Below are 19,848 nucleotides of genomic sequence, written 5' to 3'. Positions count from 1 at the left end.
AGAAAACAACGAAAAAGTCAGAAAAAGAATCACATGTCATTTAAAAAGGATGCTGAAAACCCCACAAATTTCCTGCACAATTTAGGATATCTAGGAAACAATATAGAGTAACTGGAATGCCTACTTTCAAATGAAAATATTAGTAAATAGACATGTCACAAATGAAGGAAAAAAAATCAGTTGGAGGATACAACATCAGAACAAAGTACGCTGGAAAGGCTACTAAAGGAACCCATAAGAGAAGAAACAGCTCTTGACTTGATATTAAAAAGTACACACAGTCTGATTCAAGAAGTTACCATCTCAGTTTCCATCTGTAACTGTGACACAGATTGTGACATGACTATGACATGAACTGTGACATAACTGAGACAGGAGGTTATATTTGGCAGCACTTCGCAAATGGCAGTTCTTTGCAAACAGCGGCAAACAGCAGCTCTTCATGAAGGGCAGCCAGCCCTTTGCGAACTGCAGCTCTCCATGAATACCAGCAAACAGCAGCTCTTTGAGAACAGCAGCTGTTCATGAACGGCAGCACTTTATTACAAAAACGTCTTAGGTCAGGGGAATTTGCTTTGGTTTGTTTTCTGGCTAATACCAATTCATCCATGCAAGATGTAAATGCCCTCAAGATATAAAACAGCAAAAAATGGTTAAAAAGTGTACTGGAATAATCTACCTTACTTTGTGTCACTTTCACCACTATTCTGTGGGGTTTTTCGTTGTTTATGGGCTGCACTTTGAAATTACTTTCTGGAATTTTACATCATTCAGGAAATTCTGAATTCTGGATTTGATCCCTTTTCAGACACTATTGTTTTCTTGTTTTCAGCCTTTCATTATAAAATGAACTCCTTTAAACTACTTGGCTAGTTTGAGACCAGCAACAAGAAAAAAGACACTTGCTCCTATGGCACTGTCTGTGGTCCCTGCCTGAATCATGCCATTGTTCATCAACATGGTAGGTCAAACCAGCTACTGGTTATAAGGAGACATGCTCTATCCAATCTCTGTTTACTACTTAGTGCCTCAAGAATGCATGCAGACTTAGAAAGGAATAAAACAGATCACATACTGCTTTTTGGTTTAAGCTGATTTTGGTTTAAGCATTGTACTCAAATTTGGGCATTCCACTGGAAATGCTATTTCCACTACCAACTCGTACAGAGATGGTAAAAAGCTGGAAACTTCTTCCCAGAGAGTTTATCTCAGCAGCACCAGAGAGGAGACACTGTATGGCAGCCTGATTAGTAAAAGACAATGCAGGGTAGTGACAATCAGTGCTAGAAATTCTCTACAGAAATCACACTACCAAACACCCTAATTCTTTCTGTGGAAGTGGACAAGAGTGGCTCGGACCACTCCCATTCCCTGAATGACTTAGCAGACAAATTAAATATAAGCAAATATCAACTAGTCTATCCTTTGAATACACTTTAGGAGGGCAAATTACTTTAAAATCACAGATAAGAAAACTGGGGAGGCTAAAATATAAGCAACTTGTCCAGAAATGCATTGGGTGGATGTCAGAGCAAAGATTCAAGTAGCGGATTTCTTTACATGGCACAGAACAAATGATAAAAACAAAAGGAAGGACTATTATATAAATGTAATTTATATTAAGTAAAAGGAGAGAATTATTACAAAAACATACATTTTGTACTTATTGGACAGAACACCACAGCTTTATGTACAATGCTTTTATTTACTCAAGTCTACCTGGAAGACTTCACTGGACCTTCATTCATTGTTCTAATAAAGGCTCATTATATATGAAATACAACTTCATCTGGCTTGAAGTTGAGCAAAGAAATGTTTCTTTAATTAACTTCTTTAATGATCTTAATTATCTCATTTAAACTCAGAGCTGATCTTTAGAGACTTCTATGTACCATTATCAAAATTTGTAGGCAAAGCTATTTTGTCTCAGATCCAGCAGTTTGACATACAACCCCAGATGCCTGATTTAAAATGCATGCATCTATGTCCTCATTCTTTACCAAATTACCTAACACTTTTTAGTGGACCACATCAACTTTATTCTTTTCAACACCTACCAACACATATATAACATATAAATAAATTAAATAAACACAAACCCTCTGTTGATTTCTAGAAACTTGCTTTAAAATCGTCATATTGTTCTCAGTGTCTGGCCTTGGCTTCCCTACCCTGGGTTCTCATCCCTTTCTAAACTGAAAATTATAAAGTGCAACACTGCACTAACAGTGAGCCATGAAAGTTCCTAAATTCATTTGGAATGAATTGTATATTTCCATAGGTCCAAAGTTTTAGACAGTTACTGAACTTTTCAGATTAATTTTAGAAAAATCACTGTCTCTGTATAATTTCCAGTGGATAAACTGGGTAATAAAAGATTTCCCTTTTCATCCTCCTTTCCCCCAAATTTAAAAGTAATGTCATAGGATCTGGATCAGAAATGGACACTTTTAGCTGCTTGGAAAAATGTTAGTCACAGAAATATCCCATAAAATAAGCAGTGCTCAGCTTGGCAAAGGGTCTATGTTTGCTTTTTTGCAAGGAAAAGAAAAGATTTCACTTCACTATTTCAGGAGTTGTTTTAAAACCCCACATTCCAGACACTTTAACATGCTATGCTGAGTCTTTGCCTTCACCAGGCTTAAAATTTCATCATCTATTCCTATAGTGACCTAGATCCCAGATATTTTTCTAAACCCATCACCCAGTGGATGAGATGGTTAAGCTACAGTACAAAATACCTTCTGCCATAGCGTGGAAAACGCACCACTTTTTTCATCTTTGGATCAAACTCTGCAATGGCTTCTTTTTATTTGACAAAACATTTTGTATCCCAGAATCTCTCCTTCTGTAAGGCTAAGCAGAGAAATTCTATAGTGTTACACTACATTACAGCAAACATCACATTTTGAGGAGGGATTTTCACTGCAGCAAAGTTAGACTTCTTCTTTAGGGCTTTTGAAACTTTAAGTCAGCGTTCCCATTCTCATATGACTTCCTAAAACTCAAGGATTCATGCTTGCCATCTAGTGGCTTTGAGCAGAATTAGAAGCACTCTGTTAACAAAGTAGAGGGGCTTTTGTGTTAAAAGATGGTTGTTTTTAATTTATGGTTATGCTTGAAAATAAAAAAAATTGTTCTGGAATTATACCGGGAAAAGAGGAATATTCCCTCCATGTTACCTTTAACTGAACATGGAAAGAAAACAGAGGATTAATGTGTGGCCACTGAGTCTCTCGTGCAAAGACCAGCCACGGTTAATGCATCTGAGCATGGGATAGGCTTGCACTGACTGGGGAAGGTTACTCCGAGGACTCTTCATATCTGATCTGTCCTGCCTTAGAGCAGTCCTGGACATCCATAAGACAATCCAAGCAGAGCACAAACATTCTTTGCCTGCCTTCCTTAAAATAAAATTGTTACCTGTTTGGAAAAAAGAAAAAAAAGGCTAAAGAAGATTCCATGGGGCTGATGTGACCATCTGTCTGTTCTGCAGAAAAGTGCATACTTCAGAGTAGATGGTCACTGAATACAACACAGAAGCAGTTCAGTCTAGGACCTCCCAAGCACCCTCTTGCAGCTGAATGGCCCAATCCCTAGGTTGCAGTAAGGCTCTGCATTTTATACTGTCTAGCTTAATTTATTTTGTACTCTTGGATATAAAAGAATGTATCTTCAATAAAAGGAGTGGAAAATACTTCCCTCCAAAACAAATACAACCTGCTTCAAGGTGATTATCCTCAAAGATACAGATTCTAATTCTTTAGAATTTAAAACTGTGTTGAACCAAAATTCTCAAGAGAAAAAAAATCCAGAATGTCCATTCTATGCAGGGGTTGCAGGACAGCACTTTCAACACACTGGAAAACAGAGAGAAATAAGCCTCCCTCATTGCATGAATTTTCTTTCTGGAATTTCCACCTGTAATAACTCACTAGAATTAGTTAACTAGGATTTTAAAAAAAATTAAACTATTGCCAGCCATAGCACAAATCCATGCAAAATTGCATATACTAAAAATGGTCTCTAAATTCTGCTCAACTCTCAGAATACTAGTGTGTTCTAGTTTGAGTAGAAATACTTAGAATATCTATGAAATGCTAAGAAAAATGTAAATGTGAAAAGGTAAATGTTAAGAAAAAGGTAAAACTACATGGCTGGGGAGAATGACATCACCTCAGATCAAGGAATGAGCATGGGGGAAAGAGTAAACTGTAGGAAGAGCTGGTCTTCACAGTTTTTATAGCCTTGAAATAATCAATGAGTCTACAGAAAGACCAAACAAGCAGTGCTAGTGATATCGAAGGGTTAAAACAACCATGATGGTCAGCCTTCAATCCTAGATGGCGAGAACAGAAAGCCCCTGAAACAAAGACCTGCGAATACCTGCCTTGGGGCTAGCCATTGTTCAGGCAGAAGCCACAGCAGTAACACCTCACTTAGTGGTAACTTAGACGATGAAGGTATGGCCTCTGGTTACCCTAGGTAATTATAATACTAAAAAGCACACCCTTAGGAGACCTTAGATGTGAATTTAAACACATCTTAATATAATGAGCCAAACTGAAAATAGGTATGTGCGCAGACAAACTTCTGTACAAGTAACCTATCAGACATTTTAATGTGACTACTTCGTTATTGTTTTGTATAAAAGACCCTATGTGTTTCTAAAAGTTCTGCTGGCTGATGTTAAATGTCCGGCACCCCACGCTGAACACTCGCAAAGAAGACAAGTATCTCGGCTCGGTGTGTTGATTGGCACTTCGCACACCAGGTGAAAAACCCTGATTTAGGGACAGCACTAGTAATGTCTGATTTCAAAGCAGAGGAAATGTATATACCCTCAATGAAACATACACAAGAACTTACAACTTGTGGAGCCTCTACAGTTCATAAAGAATCTCAAATCCAAACCAGAAGATAATTCCATGCTTTTGCATTACCATGGAAGTACTCCAATATCTATTATGTGGATCATGAAGACAGGCACACATAATAATACACACCTGTATTCAATGAATACTCCTTTTAAGTCTCTCAATCTTTTAGCTTTGAAAGCCACAAATCCACTATGGACTAGAGTCTGTATAAAATCTTGCCTTTCTGTAGTTTTCCTATACATGGCTTTCATGGAGGTTTCTTGCACATACACAATTGCAAATGACTGAACTTGGCACAATCTTCTGCTGCCCACCCCCCTTCTTTTTATGGAGGATGGATAAGGAATAATATTTAATAAGTTATTTTCAAAAGTAATGCATGAACAGACACTTAGACAGGCTTAACAAAGAGGCTCTCTTTACATAAGTATAGATGCCATAATAAAAATTTACTAACACTTGATAAGTTCTGTACAATTTTTTAATGCACATATTATGGCATTCATCAATAAAAACAGCTCATAACAAAATCTTTTATCTCATGAATGTATAGTATAACATTGACTTAAAAGATACAAACAAGGAAGTAACAAAATGTACTATCATTAAAGTATTTCCAATATCAACAGCTAGGAGGCATGCATTAACTGGATATCATCAACTTAAATCTCACTATTTTATCTTCAATTAAGAAAAATTAAAGTTCTGATCTGGAAACTCCCCTACCGTTTCATTCTTTCAGCTGACTGCAGATAAAATACAAGAAGAAGAGTTGATAGTTTTGTAACAAGTATTATATAGGATATGTATTTACCATAGAAAAGTTGACTCCGTTCCTTTAGGAATTGGATACACACATTTCCTGGCTTTTGCACTACAAAATATTTTCCTCCACAGATTATTTGTAACTTCTATGTCATGTGTATAAAACAAAGCAAAACGAAACTTCATGTATTTTAAAGACCCTTTCTTACACATTGTAGTTACTCTTCAGTGAGAAAACATGGTCCACTCTGGTTCACAACCTTGCAACACCACAAAAAGGTAGTATTACAAAATACAATTAAGTGATCTCTTGATTTTAAACTTTTGAATCTGATGTAATTAAAAAAAGTAATACTTGGTATTAAATTTCAAGACAAAGAGGCATCAGTATAAAAGGTCTGGGCCATCACTGAGCACTTTGAATCCTTCTCAGTTTCATTCTTGTTATTTCAGAAGCAATAAGAAATATTGCATTTATGGCAGAAGTATCAGATCCAAAGACTGAATTTCTATTGCTATTAGAAATACAAAAGAAGATATAAGGATAGAAAGTTAGTGATTAAGAAACAAGGAACAGAAGTCGACCCACTTTTAATAACTGCAAAAGATGAAAACTGACTTTTAGCACGAATTTTTTACAATCCTCTTACTGGCATTTGAAATAAAGCTTTTGAAAAATATGTTGTAAAGTTTCTTAATTGTTTATTAATGAATGTTTTGAAAAATTAGATTAGGCATTCCAGGTTTTTTAAGGTGTTGACAACCTATTTTACAGATGCATAGTTTTTACAGTTGCACAGTTTGTATGAAAAATACGTAGTTTTCAGTGTTAACAATACGGACAACTAGAAAACAGTAGAGTATCACACACAGTCTGCAAGTTTCTTTCTTTCTGCAAGTTTCTGTCTTTCTTCAAATTGTTTGTCTACTGCAAGGGAAAGAGCCTGAAGAAACACTGTCATTGTAACACTGGGGGACTGAAAATAAGAGAACATTTTGTTAGACACACTACAGCAACAGGCATACATAATATTTTACATACAAACCACAGTAGTTAAGAGAAATATTTGACTTCTGTATTACAAAATTTTCAAAATGCTACAAACCATAAAACAGCAGGTTTATTTTAAACCAGCTAGCATAGTAAAGTCAAAGTCAAACTACGCAAAGTTTTGAGTCAATCACTATTCCTATGGGTTTGCTTCAAAAAAGGTTTTTAACAAATTATTATTATTTATAAAGTGGCAGAGGGTTTTCTTTCAGCAAGAAATTATCAGAGAACCAATATCAATATTCTGTCACAACATTTAATTAAAAGTAGAATGCTGTTGGATGTGTCAATCCCACCTGCCTTCTTCAGTATCATTTTAAATTATGGGCACCACAAAATTGTTTCAGCCTGCAAAGCTGCAGAAACAGTGCAATTTAGATTAAAAGAGAGGTTTAGGCCCAATCTTTTACTTCAGGCAGTGTCTAATTGTCTTCCCACCCATCTCAAAACCAAATCAAAATATAATTAGTAGAATAAACTTACTTAAATATAATAAACTTACTTGAATATAAAGCGCATGTGCTAAGAAAGGAAGTTTTCTCAGGACCCGGCCACTAAGACCTTCGCTTCTTCTACAGTAAAAAAGGGAAAAGTGCTGCTTAAATGCTACATATCCACTCTTAAAAGACCTTTCCTTTTTCTGTGTTTCTCCCACAAATTGCTCTCAAAAACTCAACACACAATTCAGCAGGTCACTTGCAGCACTTGTGGCAGAAGCAGGAAGCGAACAGACAACTTCAGCCTATGGAATGCTATAGAGTACAGAAAAGCAAGCAAGGGTACAGAAATAGCATAGTCACATTTGCCTGTCGAAGCTTATATCATGCCCTTTGCATCACTGTGCCATATTTCAGGAATTTGGGGAAATGTCTACACTGAAAGGGTGGGGTACAGACATAACCTTCCATCCGCTCTTGGAAGGACTTCAAAATTTGTTTTGAAGTCTGGACCTCACAGCTACTGCTTACCTCTTTCTTCCTACCACTTACACACAGCTTCCTTTACCTCACCTGCTTGATATATGTTTTCGTCTCCTCCACGCACCACTCTGTGTATGTACAACCCAAACCTCTATGCCTGGAAAAACTTGCTTGCTTTTATGTCACTCCTCACTGGTTAAGATTGCCTACTTCAGGAATGGAGGGAAAACACACTTTCCTGACCTTAGGAATGTTGTTTTGTTTCATAGGCACCAGCACTTCAGAAAAAAATATTGCTTGATATTGTGAATATAACTTTTATTGTTTCAAAGATTGTTACGCTGCAGTGAAAGACTATTTGCTCTACTAGCACACTCAGCAAATCATAACACTCTTCACTTCTTCCCCCTTTGCTTCTGTCCACTTATATCTTGATGCAAAGCTGACTTCGTAGATTGCATTCCAAGACACTTCCTTAGTAGGAACGAAGGCCAATGCTATTTCCGCTGAACTGTGTTACAATTCACAATATCCAATGAAACCTAAAGCATCTCACTAATCCAGCCAGCAATTAGTCAAGAGGACTTCAAAGAGCAAAGCAGAAACAAGAAGCAGTACCAAGCCAAGCCAGGTCTCAGACTAAGAAATTTTGGCAAATCCTGGTTACTTCTGCTTTTTGTCCCCTGAAAAGGTTTTGCACTGACCCTAATGGGAAAAAAAATTGTTATATTTCAGAACTCTAGCTGTTATGAAATTCAATTACTTTTAAACATCATTCCGCAACTCATTTTAGATGTTGTGTGTGTGTGTGTATATATATATGTAAAAAAATATAGAATTTCAGAATCTTACCTTGAGATTTCTTTTAATACAAGGCTTAACCGTGACACATTATTTTCTACGAAGCCTATCATCTCTAGCTCTCTGAGGGTCAGGAGCTGCTGTCGAGGATATATTATTTGACACTGGAAAGAAGAGTTATACTGTTATATGAAAAACTTAAATACATTCAAAATTAAATTCTACAGCAAGAGTGGAAATCAGAGAAGGAATGAAATTTGTGTATTTTTGTTATTTAGGAAGTATGATTGTCAAATTTATTAAAATAGGAGATTTTACAGCCTTGCTTTCAAAAATATTACCTTCATCAGTTCTTCCAAGCAAGAAAGATATATTCTAAATATTGCCGCAGTGGATGGAGGTCCAATGTATTGCTTTATGTCAGCCCTGTCTACAAAGGCCATGTCAATTTTCTCCGTAATATTTGAAGTAGTCAGGATAACTACATTGGGATACCTTCAAGATAAAAGCAGATTTTTAGGTCACATGTAGAAGAATTATCTCCTTTCATGACTGGCAAACTGACACCTTCCTTCTTATGACTCAAGCCATTTCATGCAATAAGCAGTCACATCACTCTTGTCAGCCAGCAACTACATTAAACGATCTGAAGCTCTTGGCCAGTTATCACCAATCTATTTCAATGCACAGTCTCTTTCTTTCAGCTGTTTCAAGTGTCCATAGTTTCTCTAACCCTATTTTAGATATGATGTACATTAACTATCTAGAGCCCACTGGCATAGTTTCTGACACACACACACACAAAAGATTATGAAAAGATGACTTGCAAATTTGAACCTTTAACCTAATTTAATCTACATGTTTTCCATTTCAATTCAGCAGAAAGTATACAGATTAACTGGCAATGTGACACCATTGTAACTGCGGATGACATTAGAGTGAGCTTAAAAGAGAAGTGGCATCTCCTTGCTCTAAGAAATATTGAAAGAACATGCTTAACCATAGCTATTTTCAGACGAAGCCTATGAACTTATACATATGAATAAGCCACTGACCTTCAATTTGCTGCAAGACAGGGCCAAATACTAGGGCACCTTTCTTTCTGTGAACAGAGCCAAGTATGCCCAAAAAAGGGGAGGGAAGTGACAGGAATAAAACAAGAGATGGTATGCCGCACTAAATCCAGCATGCAAAGTGGACCCAGCGTCATTAATGATCGCTTCCAAGCCATGTGTTGTGCAAGTCTGCTTTAGACTGGCATCCAGATGATCTTCACTGATCTTATTCTTGTGTCTCCAAGCAGATATCATGACCATCTGTCCTGCATCTCTCCCTAGCTTTAAAGGAAGTACACAATCTGCAGATTTGATTGTACGCTCAGTCACATGCAAAACATTCTGTTGGATTACTCCTATTTCTTTTCACAGTTCATACCATCAACAAAAAATAGTTCACTAACCAATTTGGTTTAGTATTCTAAGTAGGAATTAAGATTTAGCAGGAATCCTGAAACTGCCAGTTACCTTTTGCTGTTGCAATATATGAGTTTACCTTTTAATCTGATCTATTTGTGTCAGCACAGCATTCACCACACGAATAGCATCTGAAGGCTCTGTGCCTGCCCTGAAGGCACTGCGGGCTGCTGTGAGGCTTTCCACCTACAAAAAAACAGGCTAAATAACAAATCAGACAACCAACCAAACAAAACAACAACAAAATCACCAAACACAAAAAAAACCATAAAAGATTGCACATTTGTAGTGGTGGCACCAAGCAAATAACCCAGGCAATATATCTTCAGATCCATATGTTTGGTATCTAAAACTTCATCTTCAAAATCTTTTGTTAAGTGGGAATTTACAGGGGGAGGGGAAGGGATGTCAAGGAAGCAACGGTTAGTGTGTGAAATTCCTGTTTAGACAGCAGAACAGAGGTTGGGTTTCATTTTAATTAAATTTTGGGGCCAGCAGGGACAAAAACGAACACACAGTGGAATAATGACTTTAGAATGAGTTTAGAATTTAGTTTAGAATGAGCTTCCCCATAGGAATTCTAATGTAACAAAGTTAATAAGGTACATACTAAACTGCTTATGCATGCAAGTCTGAAGAGAACCTAGACAATGAACTGAACCATAATACTACTTTTTAGAGCTTTACAGCATACATAAGAGCACAATTAATACAAATCTAGGCTACTTTAAAGTTTAAAACAATACTCCACTTGTAAACACACAGCAGACAGGGAAGTTCCACCAAGAAAGGTTTCACTTCATTTTCAGCTGGAATTTGCCTGCTAAATCATAGTGTTCCTCCCAAATCCTTCCAATCTGCAGCGGTCAATTAAAATTAATTCTTCTCCACAAAGTTATGTAACTTACAAAAAACCATAAATATGCTTTTATTGTTCTTTATGAATGAGCATTATCACAGATCCCTCCCATCAATTTACTTCCTGATACATTTTATGTACATCAATGCTGTTAGAATCATACCTCATCAATCAGTACAAATACAAGAGCATCTTTGTCATCAATTAACTCTTGAATCTTCTGGAACATCTTGGTTACAAGCTTGCCACTCTAGAAAGACACCATATACATATATTTAACTATTTCCTTACCACACAACTTTCCAAGCCTTACCATATTTATGATGGAAACACCTGGTTTTTAAAGTAACTTTCTAATATTGCTTCTATTTAAGTGTTCTCAAGCATATTAATTATTCTGAGTAATCTTCAGTGCACACACTTATTTTATGAAACAAGCTCAACAGTGTAATTTCTAAAACACAAAGTCTACTTAAGTAGCTACATCAATACATACCTCAGAAAACCATTTAGAGAAAAGGCTATGGCTGTTTATCTCAATTAACTGTCCATACCTATACCTAAAGTATGAAGGGAAAAAGAAGTGTCAACTCTATTGTAAATAAAAGTCAGTGATATCATTAACTTCCATAAGTCTCATTCTCTCCATTTCAACTGGGAATTCTGTGAATTGCTACTTTAAATTACTCACTTTTCAAAATATAATACCTGTTTTGAGTTTGTCATTTCTAGAAACATGTCTCATTAGAATTCTTTATATTAAATTGGTATCAGAATTCCTTAATTAGAGTAGGTGCTATTTAAATATAGTTTAAGTAACAGTTACCATGCTAATGGCCTCATTCTTCTGTTCCTGTAAGATTTTGTTCAGTATAGTAAAAACATATATAAAAGCATGAAGCTTATTTACTTAGTTCCGAATGGATGTCCTAAAGGACAAAATAACTGAACCACACAGCCCACGTTTATCATAAACTCAGCTTGGGCTAGAGTCAGATCACTCCAATAATTACACATTATTTATATTACACCTAGTATTTTATATAACATTTTTTTAATACAAATTTTTAAGTTGCTATGGAGTTTGAGGCTCTTATTACCTGTCTGATATACAGACTGACCTCTGCAGACTGTGGTATTTAGGCAATCCAGTTACAAAACAAATTGATTACAAAAGCACTACCTATTAAAAACCAGCTTTCTTGAACATGAAAATACAAATAGCAGGCTTGCTTGATATTCTGTGATCCTTTGTCTTTAATATTCATTGATATACAATGTAAGCACGAACAAATCACTATATCACCACTGGAATTTTTTACACACCTGGGCACAAATAATTACACATTTTAAAAGGCATTAAAATACCCTAACCAGTCTCTCTGTCAGATCAATTTTATTCCTAGCCAGGTGCACTATAAAGAACTACGAATATTAGCACTTGGCACCAGTTACTTGAAATCAAATATTAAATACCTTTGGGGTACTGAAAAAGAACAATTAGCAATAGTAAACTACAGTAAACTAAAATTTCTAAAAATTATCACCTGTATGACAGTCGAATTGTCAGCTTCTGAGCCAATGCTTTACAGAGAGAGGTTTTCCCAGTTCCAGGAGGGCCTGGTTTGAAATCAGATCCATATATTATATGGAATCTGCATCAGATTGTTAATGACATGTAACATTTTTTTAACTACAGTATTTCATTACAGCACTAATTGTAGAATAAAAACACAGCAGACAACGACTGTGAACACCAGGGTATTTTGAGAAGATTGCCTACTCCTCTACAGTCCTAGATCTGAGCTTTGAATTTATGTAATTTTCAATTTTTAGTATAGTTAGGGTAGTAGTTTGTATGCAGACACCACACAGTTAAAATACTCAACAGTCACAGAAGCGGATGGTATCACCCTAGCAGGCCTTATGCTTATTAGCATTCTCAAAAATCAGCGCTATGCTTAAACTTATGTTTTCCTGAAACATACTCTTCTAACATGCAAAACAGAAACACATCATGCCCAGTTTGATCAGCTGTCCACTTTCCCAGAAATCTCTACCTTGGGGCAACACAGAGCATCTTAAGAATTATGCTTTGGGACAAACCTTTTGGATCTGGCTTGACAACTACAGAAGAGCCACAGACTTTCTCCACTCAGTCAAGTACAAGCATAGTTAAGCAGGGTATGAACGTATGGAAGATGACGTGTGGGTGCCAAACAAACCGATGACATCAACCAGATGACAGTACTTTCATTCAAAGCAGGTACCGCCATTATAGCATAAATGTATTTTGCACTACAACAGCTACAGATTTCCCAGTATTAACTTCTTTGTGATCAGAATAATTAGCTCATTACTAAAATCAAATATATCTATCATAAATATATTGTTAAGAGCCTGAAATAGTTTTCCAGACAAAAACATCCTGCAGCTTCTAAACTGATAGTTATAACTTAAGCAAAATCAACACTCATAACAAACATTTCCACTATAACCTTTTATCTTTGAATAACAGTCTTGACAACAAAATTGTAATTAATCAATAGCAAGCTGCAGTTTGCAAGAAAATGGATTCAATTGATGTTGATCTTGTTTATGGTACAACCTCCTAACAGTAAGCTAGGACTGACTGAAGATTATGGCTTCACTGAAATAGTAATAACTCAATTGGCGAGAGAACTGCCTTCATATTTGGCAATAGAACACACGGTGTTAATAACACAACACACAGACTGATTTCCCAGTTTCCTCTAAAGTTTTTATAAAACCATAACTAACAAATTTTTTAATAATGTGATAGAACTGTAATTAATATACGACTCCTAATGTCCCCGGTATCTGCATTATTTTTGCACTTTATAAAAAAAAAGTAAAAATATCACTTAAAAATGAAAATTTAAAAAAAAAACTATTATCACGGCATTATAAATTTTAGAATTTAAATTCCTGCAAAACATAGTACATTTGAACATTGATTTGATTTTGACATTACATTTCATCTAAATTTGTATTCTAGACAGAATACTTCTCTGCTGCTTCTGGATCATCTAATTTCACTACACAGAATTGCAATACAAGTTTTTCCAGAAGGAAAGTCTAAACAGATGGCCAATGAATCTACTTGGTTTAAGACAGATTGTTTTTACCATGCAGCAGAACAACTCTGTTCCACGATACCAGGTTGCTGTCAACGTTTTTGTCAGAAAAGAGTAACGTTGTCGTCACATAATCAAGCAACTGATTGAAGAGGAGAAAGAGAGACACACAAATTAGAGACGTATCAGAAAATACAATTACAAATAGAAGCAATCTCCTAATAAAGTCTAATGTGTACTCTTTAACAAAAAAAACCAAGAAAAAATTGGCCTGTCTTTTAACCATAGGCAAATTTTCTTTCTGCAAAGGTTTGAAGTTCCTTTCCTTCCTGCCCTCAGGAAAAAGAATAGCAGGTACTTGGCACTGGAACAGTTTTGTTTCTGAATGTCTTACCAGCATTCAAGTGGGAGCGCACTCACCCTAGTCCAATCATTCAACGAGCATTTGTATGAACAGTAGCAGTGCTGGCTGACTCTACAGCTAAACCAATCAATTGTCTAGCTGCTGCCAGAAACACACAGTTAAATTCCAGTTCCAATCTGCTGAGCCTGCACCCACCGCTTCTGTTACACGACCATTAGCTGTGGTCACAATGGACCAATTAATGGGACAAAACCAGGTGCAGATTAGCCCATCACACAATAAGTTGAACACTTTTAGTGATTTTGTTTCCTCAGTTAATTTACCACAAGGTAAAAAGAGTGCCAATAGAAGGGAAGCACTGCAGGTACAGCCGATAGCGACACACTTCTTTTAGTGATAGCAAACCACCAAAATTGCCTTATCATTAAAAAAAACCCACAGCAAAGACACAACATATATTTTGGGACCTTCACAATGGAGAAATAGAAAATTGATTTCAAAGAATGCTGCATATGTATTTTTCTAAGCCTCTTTGAATGTATGTTTTTCCACCAATTTTCTTCTCCCCTTCTAGAAAAAAATGCAATTAAACTAGCCTTAAACAAGGTACAGAATTTTAATAAAGTAAATTTCTACCCTGTTCTACAGAACAGTCATTGTTTTCTTCACACAGGCTGATGAATATACCTAAAGCAAAAGGGAAAATCTTCTGAGAAATTTTAAGTTGCTACCAAAACAACACCTCCAGCTGTTAAACTTCTGATTTCTGTAAAATAAGCCAATGAATGTGAAGAAATTCTTTATGAGATTTTTTGCAAAGCTGAATTCAAAGTAGTGTATGTTGTTATACATCTGAGATATGTTTAATCTCAAAACACCAGCTCTGACTTCTTTTGTTAAGTGTACATCAGAGAAGTATGTAACTATCAAAAATTATATAGAGATTTTTTTGAGGTGTTGATTTCCAAATAAATTCTCCATGCAGCAAACTTGAAACAGGCTACTTTTCAACTCTGACATCTCTTCAAGCAATTTTAATCATTGCTCGTTGACAACTTACGTGTGATTTTACTTCAGTGTCATATATGAGACTTTCCCAAAGGCCATGGAATTCAGCTGCAAAAGCAATATAATATGTACATGTTTAGAATAAATCAATCTGGGAACTTGTAATCTAACCCTGCAGCACAAAGCAGTTTTCAAATTATTCTCGACTGAAATTAAGGATTAAGAGCAGATATATGACAGCAAGTAAAACATATTGAAAAAATCATGAGTTATTACTTTCTAACAGACAAACTCAGCAGTTTCATAACTTCTGTTTCCTCAACTTCTGTTTCCTCCTCTTGTGAGGAGAAATTAACCTTCCCAATTTCTTAACATGAAAGGAAAAATATCATTCTTTCCACCCTCAGTAGGGGATGGACCTACATTTCCCCAAGATAGAGAGCTATGAAAAGTTGGGGTGGGAGGAGGGTTCTAAGCCCAATTTTATCATTCTGCTTTTCTTTTTTCTTTATTTTTTTAATGTTAACATGAACATGTAGAGGACAAAAAAAGGATGTAGCTGAATAATGCATAAAAGCCTAAAGTTGTGATTTGGGTATCAATCATTTCTAGGAGTTACTTTCTAGCTTTCAGCAAAGAAGAGCAAAAGAAACTGAACAATTATAAACCACAATAATATGGGAATACTCTCAAAGTATCAGATTGAGTTCTTCCTGAAGAGAAATGTAATGGATAGTTAGATTTTTCACAACATGGAAAGAGCAAGAAACGTCTCAGAATGACTGTCACTTTGAGCTTAAGCTCACACCTGCATTTCTCCTCAGGCATAGAATCCAACTTCCCCAAGCAAAAGATAGTGACAGGCAGGCCATGTTCTCTTGCAGAGCAAAGCCTTATTCTTCTTTTTGGAAGACACTCTCAGGACTCTTAAGTCTCTTTAGTTTGTTTGTTTGTTCCAAATATAAGAGCAGCACTGTCTTGGGGGCTGGAAGCCAGCAGTGGGCTCTGGAAAATGAATGTTTAAACTGATGAGTTTCTTGTGGGTCTCCAAACAAAAATTTGGAACACAGCTTGTAGGGTTAAAAATTTGCACAGTTTTGATTATCAGTATACATTTTACTCCACAGGACCTGTTACTTCCACACATCCACAAGTATTACAGAAATAAATGATGTGTTACGGAATACCTGTAGTAGTTCAGTCAAAACCATACAGAAGAAAGTGCAAACATATTTTAGATGATATAGAATCATAGAATCGTTAAGGTTGGAAAAGACCCTTAAGATCATCGAGTCCAACCGCTAACCTATCACTGTCAACCATAAACCATATCTTCAAGCACCACATCTACCCTTCTTTTAAATACCTCCAGGGATAGAGACTCTACCACCTCCCTGGGCAGCCTGTTCCAATGCCCGACAACCCTTTCGGTAATATCCAACCTAAACTTCCCCTGGCGCAGCTTGAGGCCATTTCCTCTCGTCCTATCACTTGTTACTAGGGAGAAGACACCGACCCCCGCCTCGCTACAGCCTCCTTTCAGGTAGTTATAGAAAGCGATAACGTCTCCCCTCAACCTCCTCTTCTCCAGGCTAAAAAACCCCAGCTCCCTCAACCACTCCTCAGAAGACTTGTTCTCTAGACCCTTCACCAACCTCGTTGCCCTTCTCAGGGATATCATCTAAAATGCTATATATATATTTATATGAAATAGACAGATAGAAAGTAGTTCCATCAACAAAGGACAAAGTTAAACAATATATACAAATAATACCTTTAACAAGTAACCTTATAAATACTTTTAGCTTTTCCAAGATTTTCTTTCATTGTAATTGCTCTAGACCTTCCAGAAATATCACACGGGTACCTGCTGGTAGCACCCAGTGGTTAGCTGCAATGATATCCTCATTCTCTTCTTCCAGGTTTTCAGAGTTTGGTCCTTCTTCATTCAGATGAAAAATATGAAGAGAAAGACTGCTTTTGCTCAAGTCAATAGGCTAGAATGCACATAAAAAGACTTTTAATACATCGTATTCCTCAAAGCTAATAATAACATAAGTCAGTTACAGTTCTCAGCTGGCATTCAGCTTTGAAGCCTATTACTTGTGTTTCAGATCTTACTAAGAGGTGCAGGCTGAAAAACTTAGCTACTTTTTCCTGGTTATACCAGTTAGCCTAATAAAAGATACAACATTGGCGTATAGATCTTGTCTTGCTTATGTCCTGAGGCTCACTAGTGTACTTACAACTAGTTCACAGGCATATGAACAGAGCTGTACATTCTTGACCGCAAATACCTGTCTGTCTTTCAGTTTCAGATCCGTATCCACAATCGACACAGATTGCACATTGCTGTTAAGGAAACCATCGTCAAACTCTGTCCACTTGTAATCACCAAACACAATGTTATGTCTGTTCAACAGAGTTAAGACACTCATCCTGATATCTTCTTTCTTGGCCACACTAACAAGAAAGAAACAGTATTATTTATGGCACTGACATTTATACGGAAGCATGAACTAATATCAGAGTTCTGTATTTCATACACTAAGCCTACACAGAAAACAGCTTCCATCTCACAAAAACCATCCCCAAAAAACAACCCCCTCCCAAAAAAACAACCCCCACAAAAAAAAACCACCAAAACCCACTCAACCCTCCCGTAACATTCTGCAAAAAAAAAATCCTATCAAACTCAGTTTGTTTGCAAAAGCAACAAGTTTGACACTTGTTTTCATTTTGTGCATTAAAGGACACAAAGCCAAGGAATACTATTTAGTATTTGCCATCACATTAGCAGACATGGAATGACACAGCTAGATTTCAAGAATGGAAATCAGTTATGCGGTCTGACTGTGTTTCACTAGGGAAAACAGAAAAACACATAGCCAAGCTACTAGACTGAATTTGGTATGCTTAGCTTGGAATTATGCTTTCCTGCCTGAGGACAGCTGATACATCAGGATGGGGACATGCTATAAGGGGAATTCCAGTGGAAGAGACAAAAACTATAGGAAAAGGAATACCATCTTAAGATTTCAGAAAGGCTTTAACTTAATTTTACAAATTCAGTGATGCATTCCCAGTGCGAATTCCCAGTTCCTTGTATTCTGACAAAGAGACAGCAGTGGATATTCTACACCTTGACTTTAGCAACAACTTGGACACACTCTCCCATAGTACCCAGCTAGCCAAATTGGTAAGGTAAGGACTGGATAAATGGACAACAAAGTGGCTGGACTTGGACTGTCCAGCTAAAAAGGTTGTGATTAGTAGCACAAAGCCTAAGCAGAGCTCCCAGTGAGTCGGGCAGGGAAAGATGGGGCAATGCTGTCAACATTGGGACCAACACCTTCATTTACACCCTGGACAATGGGATGGAAAGCAACTGCAGGAATTTTATGGATAACACCAAAGCAGGGAGAGCTGTCAATATACTAGGCTGCCATTCAGAGGGACCTCTGCAGGTAGGAGATACGGTTGGACAGGAACCTCTTGAAGTTCCAACAATAGTAAAAGTGAAATCATGTCTCTCCATCTACTGCCCAGACAATACAGACCAGAGGCCAGCTGGATGAAAAGCAGCTTTGCAGAAAAGGACCCGGGGGTACTGGTGGACAAGTTGGCAATGAGTCAGCAGCATGGCCCTGCTACAAGTACGGCCAACCTTATTTTAGGCTGTGCTAGCGAGAGCGCAAACGTTAGAGAAAGTGATCCTTTCTGTCTACTGGCTGTTTGTGAGACTACATCTGGAGTACTTGTGCAGTTTGGGGCTCTGCTGTACAAGAGACAATGATATACTGGAGCAAGTCTGGAATACAGCCACCAACTCGATTATGAGACAGGACCACATGACGCCCAAAGAGAAAATGAGAGAAAAGGGTTTGTTCAGCCTTAGGAAGATACACCTGTGCGGGAACTCATGGGAGAGCATAGGGAGGGCTGAGCAGAGCGCTGTGCGCTGTTGGGGGCGCGCAGCACAACGACAAGAGGCGACAGACACAAGTTGCAGCAAGTAAAGCTCTGGGGAGAAAGACCTGCTCGATTTCTGATGAACCTCCACGTGTATTTGAATGCCGTCGCACACGTTTGGGAGCGCTTGCTTCAAATCCCCAGCGGCTTTGTCCATCCTTCTCGCTCCTGCGGGGAGGGAGATACACCAAGCAGAAGCAGGCTTTCAGCGACCGTTACACGCTCCTCTCCGGCACGGGAGCTGCCGTGCACCCCACCCGCGCCCTACCCATCGCGGGGACCGGCACTTCCCTCCCTCCCTCCCACGCGAGACGGCGATGCCGTCGCGACACGGGACACGTCGCAAACGCAGTCGCCCGCACGGGCGGCCCGCTCCTCCCCAAGCGGGGACAGAAAATCACCTCACGCCCGGCACGACCCCGGGAACGGCGATCGCGGGTCCCCCCGGGGAGCGGAAGGGCCGCGCAGCTCCTCTGTCCCCTCAGCACCCTGGCGGGCGGAGCGGCTGCGCGGCGGGGACGGGAGGAGGCCCCGCCAGAACGCCAAAAAGGCCCGGCGCAGCAGGACAGCGCGACCGGCTTTTTTGTAAAAGGCGGGCTGGCGGGCCGGGCCGCCCCTCTTGACCTGGATCTTCCTCCGCGGCGGGCGGAAGGAGCCC

At 38.0% G+C, this 19,848-nt stretch overlaps 1 protein-coding gene across 1 annotated transcript; it reads right to left on the bottom strand.

Moving 5' to 3' along the window:
* Positions 1 to 5,347: 5,347 nt before the first annotated feature.
* Positions 5,348 to 19,837, bottom strand: TRIP13 (thyroid hormone receptor interactor 13). The gene is made up of 14 exons (XM_075083830.1): positions 19,592 to 19,837; positions 19,256 to 19,358; positions 17,516 to 17,681; positions 17,086 to 17,215; positions 15,271 to 15,326; positions 13,898 to 13,988; positions 12,296 to 12,368; positions 11,245 to 11,308; positions 10,912 to 10,998; positions 9,969 to 10,075; positions 8,759 to 8,912; positions 8,469 to 8,581; positions 7,199 to 7,268; positions 5,348 to 6,622 (listed from the first exon to the last, which is right to left on the bottom strand). Exons 2-14 carry the CDS (start codon positions 19,345 to 19,347, stop codon positions 6,509 to 6,511), a joined length of 1,317 nt encoding a protein of 438 aa, XP_074939931.1. The 5' UTR covers positions 19,348 to 19,358; positions 19,592 to 19,837; the 3' UTR covers positions 5,348 to 6,508.
* Positions 19,838 to 19,848: the final 11 nt, after the last annotated feature.

The sequence above is a fragment of the Phalacrocorax aristotelis genome, chromosome 2, assembly GCF_949628215.1.
Source record: "Phalacrocorax aristotelis chromosome 2, bGulAri2.1, whole genome shotgun sequence".
Classification (NCBI taxonomy): domain Eukaryota; kingdom Metazoa; phylum Chordata; class Aves; order Suliformes; family Phalacrocoracidae; genus Phalacrocorax; species Phalacrocorax aristotelis.
The sequence above is the reverse complement of the archived record's forward strand: the minus strand, read 5'-3'. Positions and strand labels throughout refer to the sequence as shown.

Bases quoted from the DNA above. Each gene is read 5' to 3' on its own strand.
- TRIP13 (XM_075083830.1), bottom strand. From the start codon at position 19,347: ATGGACAAAGCCGCTGGGGATTTGAAGCAAGCGCTCCCAAACGTGTGC. The intron at 17,216-17,515 runs GTATTTGCGGTC...TGTGCATTCTAG, and splicing joins TGAAACTGAAAGACAGACAG to CCTATTGACTTGAGCAAAAG. The intron at 8,582-8,758 runs GTAATATTTTTG...TCTTCTTTCCAG, and splicing joins GCTTGGAAGAACTGATGAAG to TGTCAAATAATATATCCTCG.